We start from the raw sequence: 16,087 nt of genomic DNA on the forward strand, positions 1-16,087 counted from the left end.
ACCCGCGGGCGGCGATCGGGGGATCCCCGCCCGCATAAAGGGTCCCGAGATGACAGCCCCCCTATAGCCCGGGGGGCTCTCGGTGAGGTCAGTGGCTCAAGCCGCCGGAAGAAGGTGCCGGTTGCGGCTGCGCGCTGGGAGGGGCGGAGTTGTAGTCGCTCCGCGGTTCCCGTCCCTCCCGCACTAGGCGCGTGAAGAAGGGCTGGGGGGGTTTTAGTGGGTAAACCTCGTGTAGGGAGTCCCACATACCCCCGCCCCTTCCCCCGAGGGGGCGGGGGATGCGTAAAGCATTTCCCCTCCTAAAAAAAAAAAAAAAAAAAAAAGGTTAGGTTAGGTTAGGTTAGGTTAGGTTAGGTTAGGTTAGGTTAGGTTAGGTTAGGTTAGGTTAGGTTAGGTTAGGTTGGGGGCGATACCGGTCCGTCCACGTTCGTGTCCCTGGGCGCCTGGGTACGCCACCCCGCCCTTTACACGAAGTGACGTATCCAGGATGGCTGAACACCGGTCTTTCCTGTATTTCTCTCTTTTTATAGTATACTCTTCGTTTGTTGTTTATTTTATTTTGTCTATCTTTTCACCACCCTCTCTACTCTATCTTTCTCATTTTTGTTAACTCTTCTCTACACTCTTGTATGTTTGTATCGTATATATCTGTGTGTGTTTGTGAGACGGATGGACCCGTGGGTCCCTAATCCTCGGTTTGTGGTGCCCGGCCTTGGGATGCGTGGCGAGCAGGTGGCTTACGTCGCAAGGGCACTAGGGCAGAATCTCCCTCTAAAGATCGAAACATGGCGGAACGTACTTTGAAAAATACTCCCCGGGTGGGTCTTGGTAGTCCGGTGGACACCAGGGAATCCCACACCCCCTCTAACCAGGGGGTCTGTCGGACGTATACGGGGCCGGCACAAAATACGTTGGAGGTTGAGGAGGCCGCTGCGGTGGCGAGTTGTGGAGAGGGCGCGACAACGCGCCAAAGTCCAAAACCGGCGCACCTAACCGCGCCGGCGGCGGACGCAATCACGGACGAGGACGTTGACTTCTCCGTTTACCAGCCTAACGGCTCGGAGCGGGTAAGGAGATTGGCGCAAAGGAAGAAGGAGCGGGGTTGTCCGATTCGAGACGTACCCAACCTGCCGCCTGTGCTGCAGTGGCGGGACGTTTCCGAGCCGAAACCCGGCACACCTGGACATGATGAAGAGGTCGGTATGGGGTTGACGCGTTCACCTCGCGTCGTTCTGCGTGACGTGATGCGCGAATTCTCCGTACCACCACCACAAGGACGAGACCATTCCACCGGACGTGACAGTGAGGACTGGCCCGCGGACTCCGATGATACTGCCTCGGACATATCAATGGACTCCGAGGGCCTGCCCACAATACCACCGGCTAGGACGCACCTGAAAAGGCGCAATTCAGATGACGACATGGAGCCGCCCATCAGTAAAGGGGCGGTGCCCAAAGCAAAGAAGGGACGTGGCAGGCCACCAACCACCGGCCAATACGTCGGCTTTGGAAGAGCTCAAGCAGAGCTTAACAAGGAGAAGGAGGAGGAACGCCGGGCTACATTCAGGGCGAAAGTCGAGGAGGTAGCCCGGGCGGCGCGGGAAGCACGAGAGGCGAGGGAAGCGCGAGCCTCCCTTCGCGCAAGCCCTGCCCCGGCCGATGACACGGAGCAGACCAGCGCCGGCCTGGCAGCCGACGTAGAGAGGGCCTTAGACATGGTGACCATGGTCGCCACAAGGTCTTCTAACTTGAAGGGCACATATCAGCGGGCCCTCAAGGAGGCGGTCGCCTCTATCAAAGTGGCCGTCACCGAGATGAGGGGCCGCGGTATGAATGAGGAGATGCGGGCACTGGAGGCGCAAAACGACCGCCTTCTGCGCCAAGTGAACGCGATGCGCCGGGAGTTGGAGGAGCTCCGCCGCCGCGTCACTGGACCCGCAGCCGACGACCTGCAAAAGATGTTGTTGGAGGTCTCACGTTCAAACATTGAGACCTTCGGCAACATGCTTAATGCGAGAATCGCCGGCCTTGAAGATAGGCTTTTACCCGAGCCCCGAAGAAGACCGCCGCTGGCGGCGGACGGTGCCGGTCCATCATCCGGCGCCCCACCAACAGCGGCCTCAAAAAAGAAGACACCGAAGCCGAAAAAGTCGGCGACGGCGAAGGCACCGGACGAGAGTTCGGCGGGCGGCGCGGCGGCTCCTTTACAGCCGCCAGCTGCTCCCGCGGAGAAGAGGGCTGTGAAGCCCCAAAAGAAGAGAAAGAAGCGACCATCAATGGCCGCTCAGGAGGCAGCTAAGGGGGGGCAGAACACCAACGCCCCTCCTGCCGAGGCCCCGTGGACCACAGTCGGTCCGCGCAGGTCTAAAAAGAAGAAAGGGGCAGCTACTCCAGCTAAAGCCACCCCCAAGAAAAAGAAGAGGGCGAAACTTCGTGCCCCCGCAACCGCGGCCATCACCGTTACGCTGATGGAGAGCGCCGCGACGAAGGGGGTCACTTACAAAGACGTCCTTTTAAAGGCGAAAGACGCCGCAACGGCCGGGATGGTGGAACTCAACATCGACAAGCTTGAGTTCCGCTTCCGTCAGGCCCAAACCGGCGCGCGCGTTCTCACCATACCTGGTGTGGGCGCCAACGAGAAAGCGGACGCCCTCGCCGCAAAGATGCGGGAGGTGTTGGACCCGGAGGTGGCGAAAATCGGACGCCCGGTGAAATGCGTCGAAATGCGCATCGCCGGGTTGGACGACTGTGCGACGACCGCCGACGTCATCGAGGCGGTCTCGAGGGAGGGAGGGTGCCCGTCCAACTCTATCAGGACGGGCCCAATAAAGATTGGAAGGTGGGGCGACGGTTCGTTGTGGCTGAGCGTCCCCGTCGCGGCCGCTAAAAAGCTTATTGGCATGAAGCGGCTGCGAGTGGGCTGGGTTTCGGCGAAGGTGACACTGCTGGCCGCGAGGCCTATGCGGTGTTACCGATGCCTTGAGACCGGCCACCTGGCGACGACATGCCAGTGCCCGGTAGACCGCAGTCGGAATTGCTTCCGCTGTGGAAAGCCGGAGCACAAGGCCGCCGAGTGCCGGGAGAGGCAACCTATCTGCTTCTCCTGCGAAGCACTTGGCAAGGAGAGCGGGCACGTCCTGGGAAGCGGCGGCTGTCCAATAGGCAAGAAGCCGCCCCCCGCTTCGAAAAAGCGCCGCAGGAGAGGAGCTCCCTCCGACAAGGCTCGGCCGCATGAGCCTGGAGCCGGTGGTGCCGGGGTTGGTCAGACCCGGCCCGCCATGGAGGTGGAGCAGTAGGCCCGCGGGCGGTTGATCGGGGGATCACCGCTCGCACCAAGGGCCCCGAGAAGAAAGCTCCCTAGATGCCCGGGGAGCTCTCGGAGATGGAAAGCGGCGGCAGAACATCAGCCGCCGCAACGGAGATGTGCCGGACGCGGCTAGCACCGTGGGACGCGGAGTTTTGTAAAGAGTACCCGTGTCCCACTGGAATGGTGCAGGAAGGAGGGCATGGGGGGGTTTTAGTGGGTAAACCTCGTAGAGGGAGTCCCACATACCCCCGCCCCTTCCCCCGAGGGGGCGGGGGATACGTAACGTATTTCCCCTCCTCAAAAAAAAAAAAAAAAAAAAAAAAAAAAAAAAAAAAAAAAAAAAAAAAAAAAGGTTAGGTTAGGTTGGCTATGACAACGGCGAGCGAGGGAGAGGGTGGTTCGCGTGTGGTGACACCCGTGTCCACCAGGAAAAACCCTGGGTTTTTCTTTAAACCATGTAGTGGCAGCGACGAGAGCGGCAACGAGTCCGCCGCCTCTCGAAACACGGACAAGGACGCCGATGGGGCGAAAGATAGGTTCCGTCTCAAAAGACGTGGCAGTACGCTGGAAGACAGCCCGGAGAAGGAAAGAGGAGCGGTCCCCAAATCCTCCTCCAAACGTGGTAGAGGGAGGCCTCCCACGACTGGAATGTACGTTGGATTGGCAAAGGCCAAAAAAGACTATAATGACGAGGAAATGCGAGCTATACAGCTCGAGACTGAGAAGGAGATCCTAGAGTCTGGCAGGAGAATACCGCTGTTCCGGTCTGGCCGGCTGTCGGTTAACTCCTCTAACTCGGACGTGACTGTTGTGGAAGATCAGGAAGTTACGGCGGCTTCTGTGGGCGTCGTAATTACTGAAAGTCTGGGGGCCATTTCCAGCGTGGCCCGGAAGTCCAAAAACCTGAAGGGGACTTCTGTCGCTGCTCTCAATAAAGCGACCCAGGCCCTAAGCGAGGCTTTTTCGGCCATTATGAATCGGTCGGTGTCGGACGAGACGAGAGCCCTTGAGGCGGCGAACGCACGCCTCTCAAGGGAACTCAACGAACTCAAGATAGAACTGGAGGCCGTCAAGCGCGGGCTCGCTGACGCCCAACCTCAGCCCGCTCCCGTCACTAAGGGAAAGGAGCTGGATGTGGAAGAGCTCCTACAGCGAGCGGTGCGCGAGGCGGTCGCAGTGACCAGTGCCCGGATTGACGCGCGGATAGAGGGTCTCGAGGCCCGACTCCTGCCGGAGCCACGCCTGAGGCCTCCTCTAGCCGCAGACCGGAAGCGTGATGAAGCCCGAGATGCAACACCAACAGCGTCAAAGGCGAAGGAGAGGACTCCAGAGCCGGAGCCCGCGGTGTCGACTCTGTCGCCTCCGCTCAATCCCGGACCGGCTCTGAAACAAAAGAGGAAGAAAGTTAAAAAGTCGGCCGCAGCTGTAGAAGCGGCAGCCGCGAGGCGCGACGCTGCCCCAACTACGGCGGCGCTGGGACCAAATCCGACCACACAATGGTCGGAAGTGGTCAGAAGAGGAGGAAAGGCACAGAAAAAGGAAGGGAATAAGGAGACGAAGAAAGGAAAGAAGAAGAAAAAGAAGAGAGGAAATCTCCGCACTCCAAAGTCCGCTGCGGTGGTAATAACGCTGCAGCCTGAGGCGGAAAAGCGAGGCATGACGTACAAAGACGTCATGGAGAAAGCCAAGCAACACCTCGATCTTGTTGCTTTAGAGGTCCCGCATCTTAAGTTTAAGCGGGCCGTTACCGGGGCTCGCATGTACGAGATACCCGGGACGGCCAGCAAAGAGAAGGCCGATACCCTCGCGAGGAAATTAAAGGAAGCTCTTGGAGAGGAAGATGTCCGCATTTCTCGGCCGCAGAAATGCGCCGAGTTGCGGATAGCAGGCCTAGACGACTCCGCCTCTGCGGCAGAAATCGCCGCGGCATTCGCAAGAACTGGTGGCTGCGCGGTCGATGACGTGAAGGTTGGCGAAATCCGGGTGGACCGGAGCGGACGCGGCACGGCCTGGGTAAAGTGCCCGGTCGAGACCGCCAAATTAGTGACGGCACCGAAGGCTAAATTATACGTCGGATGGACCGTGGTGCGCGCGACACTCTTGTCAGCGCGCATCATGAGGTGCTATCGGTGCCACGAAGCCGGACATACGCGGGCAACGTGCCCCACCGAAACGGATCGCGGAGACCTATGTTTCCGCTGTGGCCAGGCTGGCCACAACATAAAGGAGTGCGGAAACCCTCCCCACTGCGCGGTATGCGCAGCTAATGGGAGGAAAGCGGACCACATCGTGGGGAGCAAACCCTGCAAGGTACCGCAGAAGACTGGAAAGGGTTCCAAGATGAGCCGACTGCCCAAGGCTGCCACACCATCTACGGCAGCCTCAGGAGCGGGAGTGGCTCCCATGGATGCCCAATAACGGCTCCGACAAGGTTCTTGCAGGGGAACCTCAACCACAGCGCTCAAGCGCAGGATCTGTGGTCTCAAGAGGTACTGAAGAGGTCGATCGATGTCGGTGTGATCGCCGAGCCGTACCGGATCCTCCCTAGGGGTGACTGGTTGGGCGACGCGGACTCGACGGTGGCTTTGGTCTTCGGTCCCAAAATCGTGCCTCCATCTTCAAGGAGCACGACTCGGGGCCATGGCTATGTCGTCGCGGACTTGGGGGCCCTCACCGTTGTGGGGGTCTACTTCTCCCCGAACAGACCCATCGCCGAGTTCGGGGCGTTCCTCCTCCGGCTCACCACCTTTGTGAGCGGAGCAGCCAATCCCGTGGTCGTCGCCGGAGACTTCAACGCGAAGTCCACGCGTTGGGGCTCCCCGGCCACGGACGCGAGAGGCAGAGCCATGGCGGACTGGCTGGCAACTACGGGCCTGGTCGTGGCCAACAGAGGCGCCGTTAGCACGTGCGTCCGGTGGCAGGGGGAATCGATTGTGGACCTGACATTAGTCAGCCCATCAATCGCTCGCCGAATGAGTGGCTGGAGAGTCCTCGAGGAGGTCGAGACCCTCTCGGACCACCTCTACATAGGCTTTGACATTGCCTCCACGTCGGAAGCTGGCCGCCGAATTCCACCTGGCGGCGGCCCAAGGTGGTCCCTGAGAGGTCTGGATCGAGACCTTCTCGAGGAGGCGGCGATCGTTGCGTCGATGTCCCCCCTCCCATCGGAAAACGTCGAGGAATGCGCGGAGTGGCTGAACGAGGCGGCTCGCAACATTTGCGACGCCTCGATGCCCCGTGCTGGACCGGTTGTGCCTCGGCGGCAGACCTACTGGTGGCGACCGGAGCTCAAACAACTCCGGCTAGAGTGTGTGGCTGCCCGCCGGCGATTCCAGCGATATCGCCGGCGGCGAAACAGGGTGGAGGCCGAAGAAGAGGCCATCCATGATGGCTACCGTTCAGCGCGTCATGCTCTGCGTGAGGCGATAAAGGTAGCGAAGAAGGAGGCATGGGAGGAGTTCCTGAACACCCTGGAACAGGACCCGTGGGGCAAGCCGTACAAATGGGTGAGGCAAAAGCTTCGCCCAGCTGCCCCACCGCTGACCCAGCATATGGAGCCGGACCTTCGTCGCTCCGTACTTTCGGCCCTATTTCCATCCAGGGCCGAGTGGTCCCCACCATCTATGCGACCACCTAGTGCGGAGTCTGACGACGAAGAGGAAGATGTGCCACCCGTGACGCCTGAAGAGCTGGCAGCAGCCGTGCACAAGATGAGCCTCAAAAACCGAGCTCCTGGATTGGACGGGGTCCCCGGTCGCGTCTGGGTGCTGGCCATAAAGCACTTGGAGGCGCAGGTGCTCGAGGTTTTTACCAAATGCCTGGTGCAGGGCCGAGTGCCGCGCCGTTGGAAGTCGGGCATGCTGGTGTTGCTGCGAAAAGACGGACGACCGGAGGACCAGCCGTCGGCCTACCGCCCTATCGTCCTCATCGACGAGATCTGTAAGACCCTGGAGAGGGTGATCGTGGGGCACCTCAACCGCCATCTGGAAGGCGCCGGCCCGAACTTGAGTGACGCTCAGTTCGGGTTTAGATCTCGTCGTTCGACGATAGACGCGGTAGCGCGAGTACGGCAGATTTCGGAGGAAGAAATCTCTCGGGGTGGGGTGGTGTTGGTTGTCTCGCTGGACATTTCCAACGCATTCAACACTCTGCCCTGGGAGACAATAAAAGAAGGACTTCGATACCACCGAGTGCCGAGATATCTTCGCCGGACCGTCGGCAACTATCTGTCCGAGCGCTCGGTGCAGTATCCGACAGAAGAGGGCTGGGAGGAGCTAGAGATTGACTGTGGCGTCCCGCAGGGTTCGTCTCTCGGTCCGGGCCTATGGGACATAGGGTTCGACTCCGTGCTCCGCGGCGTCAATCTTCCGGGTGTAGAGCTCGTTGCGTACGCGGATGACACGGCGGTCGTCTGCCGCGCCAAGTCCCATCGAGAGGCGAAAATCCTGGCAACGGCAGCGGTCGCTCAGGTCGTGAGAAGGATCCAGGCGCTGGGTCTGAAGGTGGCGCTGAACAAGTCGGAGGCCCTCTTGTTCCACGGGCCCAGAAACGCGCCTCCGCCGGGCCTGGAGGTCATTGTGAGTGGGACAAGAATCCAGGTTGGGTCTTCAATGACCTACCTAGGTCTAGTTCTCGATAGTCGGTGGTCATTCAAGGAACACTTCCGCCGGCTATCCGAGAAAGTAAAGAAGTCCGCGGGTGCCCTTGCCTCGCTGCTCCCGAATCTCGGGGGCCCGAGTTTGGCTTGTCGGCGCCTCTACATGGGCGTTGTCCGTTCCATGGCAATGTATGGGGCGCCGATATGGGCAGAAAACCTGCTACCGGAGAATAGGCTGGCCCTGGGGCGGCTGCAGCGAGTGATGGCGACGCGCGCGGTTCGCGGGTACCGCACAATCTCCCGGGACGCGGCGTGCCTCCTCGCTGGCAGTGTCCCATGGGACCTCGACGCTCTTGCCCTCGCCGATGTGTACTGGCGTGGCGCTGAAGTCCGCGCGGGGGGCAGCAACCCCCTTCCGGACGCCGTCCGTCGGTGGAGGGATCGAGCCAAGGACGTGACGATTGAGCTCTGGGAGGAGCGACTCCTGGAGCCTCAAGTCAGCGTGGCGCTGGTGCTGGCCATGAGACCGGTACTTAGAGAGTGGTTGACCAGAAAGTACGGCGCTTTCTCATTCCGACTCACGCAGGTGCTGACCGGGCACGGCTGCTTCGGCCGTTACCTGTGTGAGATCGCGAACCGAGAAGAGAGTACGCGCTGTCACCACTGTGACTGTGACAGGGACACGGCGGAACACACCGTTTCTGCCTGTCCCTCCTGGACTGGACAACGGGCGGCCCTCACGGCCGCCATTGGATTTGACCTTTCGCTGCCCGCATTGGTTCGCGCCATGGTGGGCAGTGAACCTGGATGGACAGCGGTGCAGGACTTCTGCGAAGAGGTCATCGCCGCGAAGGAGGAGGCCGAGCGTGTGAGAGAGCTGGAGGCGCTCGACCCCCGCCGAAGAAGACGGCCGAGGCGACGACAAGTCATTGGTAATGACCACTTGCCGCCTTAGCCGGGGGGCTCGGGGCGGTGGTATGGGGATGCCGCCGCCCAACGAGTCGAGTCCCCGAGAGGGTCGCGATGCGCTACGTACTCCTCGCGCATCGCGACAAAGGAGAGATAGGCCCATGCAAGCCCTGGGAGGGCCTCTGTTCGGCCTAAGGAGCCTACGAACAGTGCTCCAAGGAAGACGGGCCCGCTATTAATACGCGGGCACACGCATGCAGGACCGCGGACGAAGGCTCGCGCGTGCTCGCAACCCTGCATGTCATGAAGAGGAGTACCGCAGTGTTTTAGTGGGTAGGGCCGCGGCACCTACCATCTCCGCCGCGGCGAGCCCCACATATCCGCAGTGGGAGTCCCCATCCCCTGCGTCGAATGCGTCACTGCATTTCACTGCGTGAAAAAAAAAGAAAAAAAAAAAAAAAAAAAAAAAAAAAAAAAGGTTAGGTTAGGTTAGGTTAGGTTAGGTTGGGGGCGATACTGTCGAAGTTTGACGTAATGGCAGATCGCAATAGTAAAAGTATTCTCCGGGTGGGTCTCGACTCCTCAGGGGTCGGGGAATCCCATGCGCCGTCTTCGGACGGTGGCCGGCCCGTGTATACGGAGGGGCCAACTAGTGCGATGAGGGATGAGGGGGCCGCTGCGGCGGCGAGTAGTGGAGAGGGCGCAAAGATGAGCGCGAATCCGAATCCGGCGCACCTAACCGCGTCGGAGGCGGGAGCAATAACCGATGAAGACGTTGACTTTTCCGGTCCGCAGCCTAATGCTATAGACCGGATAAAGCGACTTATGCAGCGCAAGAAGGAGCGGAACTGCCCAGTACGCGACGCCGATCTGCCAGAGGTGTTGCGTTGGCGGGACGTAAAAATGTCGTCACCCCGCACGCCTTCTGCGCTGCCAACCGGACGAGACAAAGAGGTCGGTGGGGACCTGACGCGCTCACCTCGCGTAGTTCTGCGCGACGTGATGCGCGAATTCTCCCTGCCGCCTCCCCAAGGAAGTGACATCACCGGCTATGACAGTGAGGACTGGCCCTTGGACTCCGACGACATGACATCTGACGTGTCGATGGACTCCGAGGGCTTGCCCACAGACCCGGATAAGACACGCCGCAAACGGCGAATCTCGGACGAGGACGAGGCGCCGCCCCCTGGCAGAGGAGCGGTGCCCAAGGCTAAGAAAGGACGTGGCCGGCCACCAACCACCGGCCAATACGTCGGTCTCGCTAAAGCCCAAGCGGACCTTAAACGGGAAAAGGAGGAGGAACGCCGGGCTATCTTCAGGGCGAAGGTAGAGGAGGTAGCCCGGGCGGCGCGGGAGGCGCGAGAAGCGAGGGAGGCGCGAGCCTCCACTCGCTCAAGCCCTGCCCCAGCAGAGGACACAACAGAGGAGACCAGCGCGGCCCTTGCGGCCAACGTGGAGAGGGCCTTGGAAATGGTGACGATGGTCGCCACAAGGTCCTCCAACTTAAAAGGGACGTACCAGCGGGCCCTCAAGGAGGCGGTTGCATCGATCAAAGCGGCCGTCACCGATTTGAGAGGCCGCGGTCAAACGGACGAAATGCGGGCACTGGAGGCGCAGAACGACCGCCTCCTACGCCAAGTCAACGCGATGCGCAGGGAGCTGGAGGAGCTCCGCCGCCGCGTGACTGGGCCCGCAGCCGAAGACTTGCAGAGGATGTTGTCGGAGGTCTCGCGCTCCAATATCGAGACCTTCGGCAACATGCTCAATGCGAGAATCGCCGGCCTGGAAGATAGGCTCCTTCCTGAGCCCAGGAGAAGACCGCCGCTGGCGGCAGACTGTGCTGGTTCAATATCCAGCGCCCCACCAACAGCGGCCCCGAAGAAGACGCCGAAGCCGAAGAAGTCGGCGTCGGTGAAGGCACCGGACATGAGTTCGGCGGACGGCGCGGCGGCTCCTTTACAGCCACCCGCCGCTCCTAAAGAGAAGGAGGCTGAAAGGCCAAAGAAGAAAAAGAAGAACAAGCGGCCAACAATGGCCGCTCAGGAGGCGGCAAAGGGGGGGCAGAACACCAACGCCCCTCCCGCCGAGGATCCGTGGACAACAGTCGGTCCGCGCAGGCCCAAAAAGAAGAAAGGGGCGGCTACACTATCTAAGGCCGCCCCTAGGAAGAAGAAGAAGGCCAAGCTCCGTGCCCCCAACACTGCGGCAATCACCGTCACACTGAAGGCGAGTGCTGCAGAGAAGGGGGTCACGTACAAGGACGTGCTGTTAAAGGCGAAGGACGCGGTCGGTGGGGCAGTGCAGGAACTCGGCATTAGCAGGGTCGGGTTCCGCTTCCGCTTGGCCCAAACTGGCGCGCGCGTCCTCACCATCCCTGGTGAGGGCGCCAATGAGAAGGCGGACACCCTCGCTGCAAAAATGCGGGAGGCGCTGGACCCGGAGCTAGTTAAGATCGGTCGCCCGGCGAAATGCGTGGAGATGCGCATCGCCGGGCTCGACGACTCAGCCACGATCGCCGACGTACTAGAGGCGGTCGCCAGGGAAGGTGGGTGCCCGACAACTTCCATCAGGTCGGGCCCCATTAAGAAAGGAAGGTGGGGCGATGGCTCGCTTTGGCTGAGCGTCCCCGTCGCGGCAGCCAAGAAGCTAATTAGCTTAGGGCGGCTGCGAGTCGGCTGGGTTTCGGCGAAGGTGACACTGCTGGCCGCGAGGCCCAAGCGGTGTTACCGATGCCTCGACACCGGCCACCTTGCTACGACGTGCCAGTGCCCGGTAGACCGCAGTCGGAATTGTTTCCGCTGTGGGAAGCCGGAGCACAAGGCAGCCGAGTGCCGGGAGAAGCAGCCCAATTGCTTCTTCTGCGAGGCACTCGGCAAGGACAAAGACCACGTGCTGGGTAGTAGCGGCTGCGTCACTGCGAAGCCGCTCCCCAGCACTAAGCGCCGGAATAGACGTCGAGCTCCCTCCGACAAGGCTCGGCCGAAAGAGCCTGGAGCCGGCGGTGCAGGGGTTAGTCAGCCCCCGCCCGCCATGGAGGTGGAGCCATAGGCCCGTGGGCGGTCGATCGGGGGATCACCGCTCGCGCAAAGGGCCCCGAGAAGTAAGCTCCCTAGATGCCCGGGGAGCTCTCGGTGAAGAAAGGCGGCGGCAGAACAGCAGCCGCCGCAGTGGAGTAGTGCCGGATGCGGCAAACGGACGTGTGGGGTGCGGAAGTTCGGTATAGTGCCCGCGCCCCACAACGGCCAGAAGGAGGGCATGGGGGGGTTTTAGTCGGTAAACCTCCGGCGCACCGAGCCGGAGGGAGTCCGACATACCCTCGTCGCCCACCCCCGTGCGCGGCGGGGGATACGTAACGTATTTCCCCTCCTCAAAAAAAAAAAAAAAAAAAAAAAAAAAAAAAAAAAAAAAAAAAAAAAAAAAAAAAGGTTAGGTTAGGTTAGGTTAGGTTAGGTTGGGGGCGATACCGGTCCGTCCATGTCGTGTCCCTGGGCACCTCCCCCGTGCCATCGTGAGCGTTTTCACGATGACACGGGAGGGGTGGCTGAACGCCGGTATGGGCGAGTGTTTGTGTGTGTGTTTGGCTGCGCCCACAGTGTGACGAAAGGGCCCGCGACCCGGGGTGTCGGAGTTTTGAAGTATGGGTGACCGTAATAAGACAAGTATTCTCCGGGTGGGTCCCGGCTCCTCAGGAGCCGGAGAATCCCATGCGCCGTCTTCGGACGGTGGCCGGCCCGTGTATACGGAGGGGCCAACTAATGCGAGGAAGGACGAGGGGGCCGCTAAGGCGGTGAAGAAGGAAGAGGAGGCCGCTAAAGCGGCGAGACAGAGGGCCATTTTGGCGGCGTTAGGAGGAGGAGGAAGTGACAGCGCGAAGAAGCGCGACAGCCCGAAGTCGGCGCCCATTACCGCGCCGACGGCGGAGCTTCTAACGGACGAGGACATCGACTTCAGTCAGCCGCAGCCCAACGGCGTTGAGCGGATGCTGAAGTTGATGCAGAAGAAGAAGCTGAGAGGCGACAAGGATCTGCCGCGTGTCCTCTTGACACGCGACGTGAAGATGCCGCCTCCAAGCACCGGAAAAGACGACATTGGTAGAGACTCCCCTCGTGGTCGAGTCTCCCAACATGGACGAGACTATCCCGGATGTGACAGCGAGGACTGGCTCTCGGACTCCAGTGAGATGTCTGGCATATCGCTGGACTCCGAGGGCTTGCCCGCACTCTCGGAGAAGACGCGCCGTAAGAGGCGCTCTGACGACGACGTGACACCGCCCCTCAGCAAAGGGGCCGTGCCAAAAGCCAAGAGAGGACGCGGCCGCCCGCCAACGACTGGACAATATGTCGGTCTGGCGAAGGCGCAGGCTGACCTGAACAGAGAGAAGGAGGAGGCCCTTCGACTCCGCGCGGAGGAAGAGGTAGCCGAGGTGGCCAGGGCGGCGCGAGAGACGCGGTCTTCGCTCCTCGCGAGCCCCGCCCCCATGGAAGAAGACAGGCCAGAGCAGACCATCCACGCTCTGGCCCAATGTGTTGAGACTTCGCTGGGAACGATCTCCATGGTCGCAGCGAAGTCGAACAACCTGAAGGGGACATTCCAACGTCTTCTGAAGGAGGCGGTCAGTGATATACGCACTACCGTCGCCACTATGAAGAACCGCGGAGCGACGGAGGAGATACGAGCCCTCGAAGCTCAGAATGCGCGGCTCCAACAGGAAGTGGAGTCCATGCGCAAGGAGTTAGAGGCGCTACGTCAAAAAGTATTGAAGCCGGCCGAGCAGGACATGCGCCAGCTGTTGTCTGAGGTCTCTCGCTCTAACGTGGAGACCTTCAGCAACATGCTGAACGCTCGGCTGGCCGGACTAGAGAGCCGGCTCCTTCCAGAGCCTCGACTGAGACCTCCGCTCGCGGCGGACAGAGAACGGAGCATCACTCCAACTGCCGTCGAAAGCGTTGAGAAACCACCGGAAGAGACGCCGGGGACCCCGAAGCAGAAGGCCAAGGGGAAACCGGCCCCAAAGAAGACACGGCAGCCAGCCGCCGCAGAGGCCCCGCAAGAGGCCCCTGCCGCGCCTGAGGCGCCCAAGGCCAAAAAGGGCCGGAAGAAGAAGCGGCCTTCGATGGCCGCTCTGGAAGCGACACAAGGGGGAGCGAAAACCAGCTCCCCTCGTACTGAGGCCCCGTGGACCACGGTAGGTCCAAAGGGCAAGAAGAAGAAAGGGGTGGCTACACCATCTACAACCGCCCCGAAGAAGAAGAGAAAGCCAAGGCTTCGCGTCCCCGCCACTGCGGCCGTTGCTCTCACAATAGAAGAGTCGGCCGTGAAGGCGGGGATGACGTACGCCAAGGCGCTTGAGACGGCCCGGCGGGCGGTGAACATCGCGGAACTTGATATTCCGCAAATTCGCTTCCGCCGGGCCCGAACCGGAGGGCGCCTCCTCGCGATTTCCGGCGAGGGCGCAAGAGAAAAGGCGGACGCCTTTGCCGCGAGGCTGAGGACCGTCCTGCCGCCTGAGGTGAAGGTCGGACGGCCGGTGGCAAGCGCGGAGATGCGCATCACCGGCTTAGATGACTCCGTGACGACCGCAGAAGTGGTAGTGGCGGTCGCATTGGATGGAGGGTGCCAGGCCGGAGATGTTCGGGCGGGGCCAATTAGAGAGGGGCCACGGGGGGACGGATCGTGTTGGGTCCGCCTCCCAGTCGCGGCCGCCAAGAAGCTCTCGAGCTCCGGGCGGTTGCGTATTGGTTGGGTGTCGGCGAGGGTGGCGTTGCTGGCCGCGAGGCCAACGCGCTGCTTCCGCTGCCAGGACATCGGCCACGTGGCTGCCAAGTGCCAGTGCCCGGTGGACCGCAGTGGTACATGTTTCCGGTGCGGGAAGCCGGGGCACAAGGCGGCAGAGTGCGGGGCAGCGGAGCCGAACTGCTCCCTGTGCGAGGCCGCTGGCAGAGCTGAAAGGGGGCACGTGCTGGGCAGATGCCCATCTGCTAAAAAGCCGGCCCCCGGAGAAGAGAAGGCGCCGACCAAAAAAGCCCGACAGAAGTCGAGGTCAAGGGGCGCGCGGGCTGCCCCGCCCGCTTCCGCCCGAATGGAGACGGACGCCTAGACCCGTGGGCGGTGATCGGGGGATCCCGCCCACTGTATGGGTCCCGAGAAGACAGCCCCCCTATAGCCCGGGGGGCTCTCGGTGAGGTCAGCGGCTCAAGCCGCTCGAAGAAGGTGCCGGTTGCGGCAGCGCGCTGGGAGGGGCGGAGTTGTAGTCGCTCCGCGGTTCCCGTCCCTCCCGCACGAGGCGCATGACGAAGGGCTGGGGGGGTTTTAGTGGGTAGACCTCTTGTAGGGAGTCCCACATACCCCCGCCCCTTCCCCCGAGGGGGCGGGGGATACGCAAAGTATTTCCCCTCCTAAAAAAAAAAAAAAAAAAAAAAAAAAAAAAAAAAAAAAAAAAAAAAAAAAAAAGGTTAGGTTAGGTTAGGTTAGGTTAGGTTAGGTTAGGTTAGGTTAGGTTAGGTTAGGTTAGGTTAGGTTAGGTTGGGGGCGATACCGGTCCGTCCACGTCGTGTCCCTGGGCACCTCCCCCGTGCCATCGTGAGCGTTTTCACGGTGACACGGGAGGGGTGGCTGAACGCCGGTATGGGCGAGTGTTTGTATGCGTGCTTGTTGCTGTATGTTTGGCTGCGCCCGCAGTGTGACGAACGGGCCCGCGACCCGGGGTGTCGGAGTTTTGAAGTATGGGTGACCGTAATAAGACAAGTATTCTCCGGGTGGGTCCCGGCTCCTCAGGAGCCGGAGAATCCCATGCGCCGTCTTCGGACGGTGGCCGGCCCTCGTATACGGAGGGGCCACTTATTACGAGGAAGGACGAGGGGGCCGCTAAGGCGGTGAAGAAGGAAGAGGAGGCCGCTAAAGCGGCGAGACAGAGGGCCATTTTGGCGGCGTTAGGAGGAGGAGGAAGTGACAGCGCGAAGAAGCGCGACAGCCCGAAGCCGGCGCCCATTACCGCGCCGGCGGCGGAGCTTCTAACGGACGAGGACATCGACTTCAGTCAGCCGCAGCCCAACGGCGTTGAGCGGATGCTGAAGTTGATGCAGAAGAAGAAGCTGAGAGGCGACAAGGATCTGCCGCGTGTCCTCTTGACACGCGACGTGAAAATGCCGCTTCCAAGCACCGGAAAAGACGACATTGGTAGAGACTCCCCTCGTGGTCGAGTCTCCCAACATGGACGAGACTATCCCGGATGTGACAGCGAGGACTGGCTCTCGGACTCCAGTGAGATGTCTGGC

General features: G+C 61.1%; 1 protein-coding gene across 1 annotated transcript; it reads left to right on the forward strand.

Annotated features, from left to right (window-relative positions):
• The first annotated feature begins 3,676 nt into the window (after nucleotides 1-3,676).
• On the forward strand, nucleotides 3,677-6,944 carry LOC121740461. Its single transcript, XM_042133190.1, has 3 exons — nucleotides 3,677-4,927; nucleotides 5,749-6,813; nucleotides 6,909-6,944. Exons 1-3 carry the CDS (start codon nucleotides 3,677-3,679, stop codon nucleotides 6,942-6,944), a joined length of 2,352 nt encoding a protein of 783 aa, XP_041989124.1.
• Nucleotides 6,945-16,087: the final 9,143 nt, after the last annotated feature.

Source organism: Aricia agestis, chromosome 1, assembly GCF_905147365.1.
Source record: "Aricia agestis chromosome 1, ilAriAges1.1, whole genome shotgun sequence".
Classification (NCBI taxonomy): domain Eukaryota; kingdom Metazoa; phylum Arthropoda; class Insecta; order Lepidoptera; family Lycaenidae; genus Aricia; species Aricia agestis.

Excerpts from the sequence above, each read along its gene's own strand:
- LOC121740461 (XM_042133190.1), top strand. The coding sequence starts at position 3,677 with ATGACAACGGCGAGCGAGGGAGAGGGTGGTTCGCGTGTGGTGACACCC. Across the intron at positions 4,928-5,748 it reads CTCCAAAGTCCGCTGCGGTG|GGGAACCTCAACCACAGCGC; the intron begins GTAATAACGCTG and ends AGGTTCTTGCAG. Across the intron at positions 6,814-6,908 it reads GGGGCAAGCCGTACAAATGG|GGCCGAGTGGTCCCCACCAT; the intron begins GTGAGGCAAAAG and ends ATTTCCATCCAG.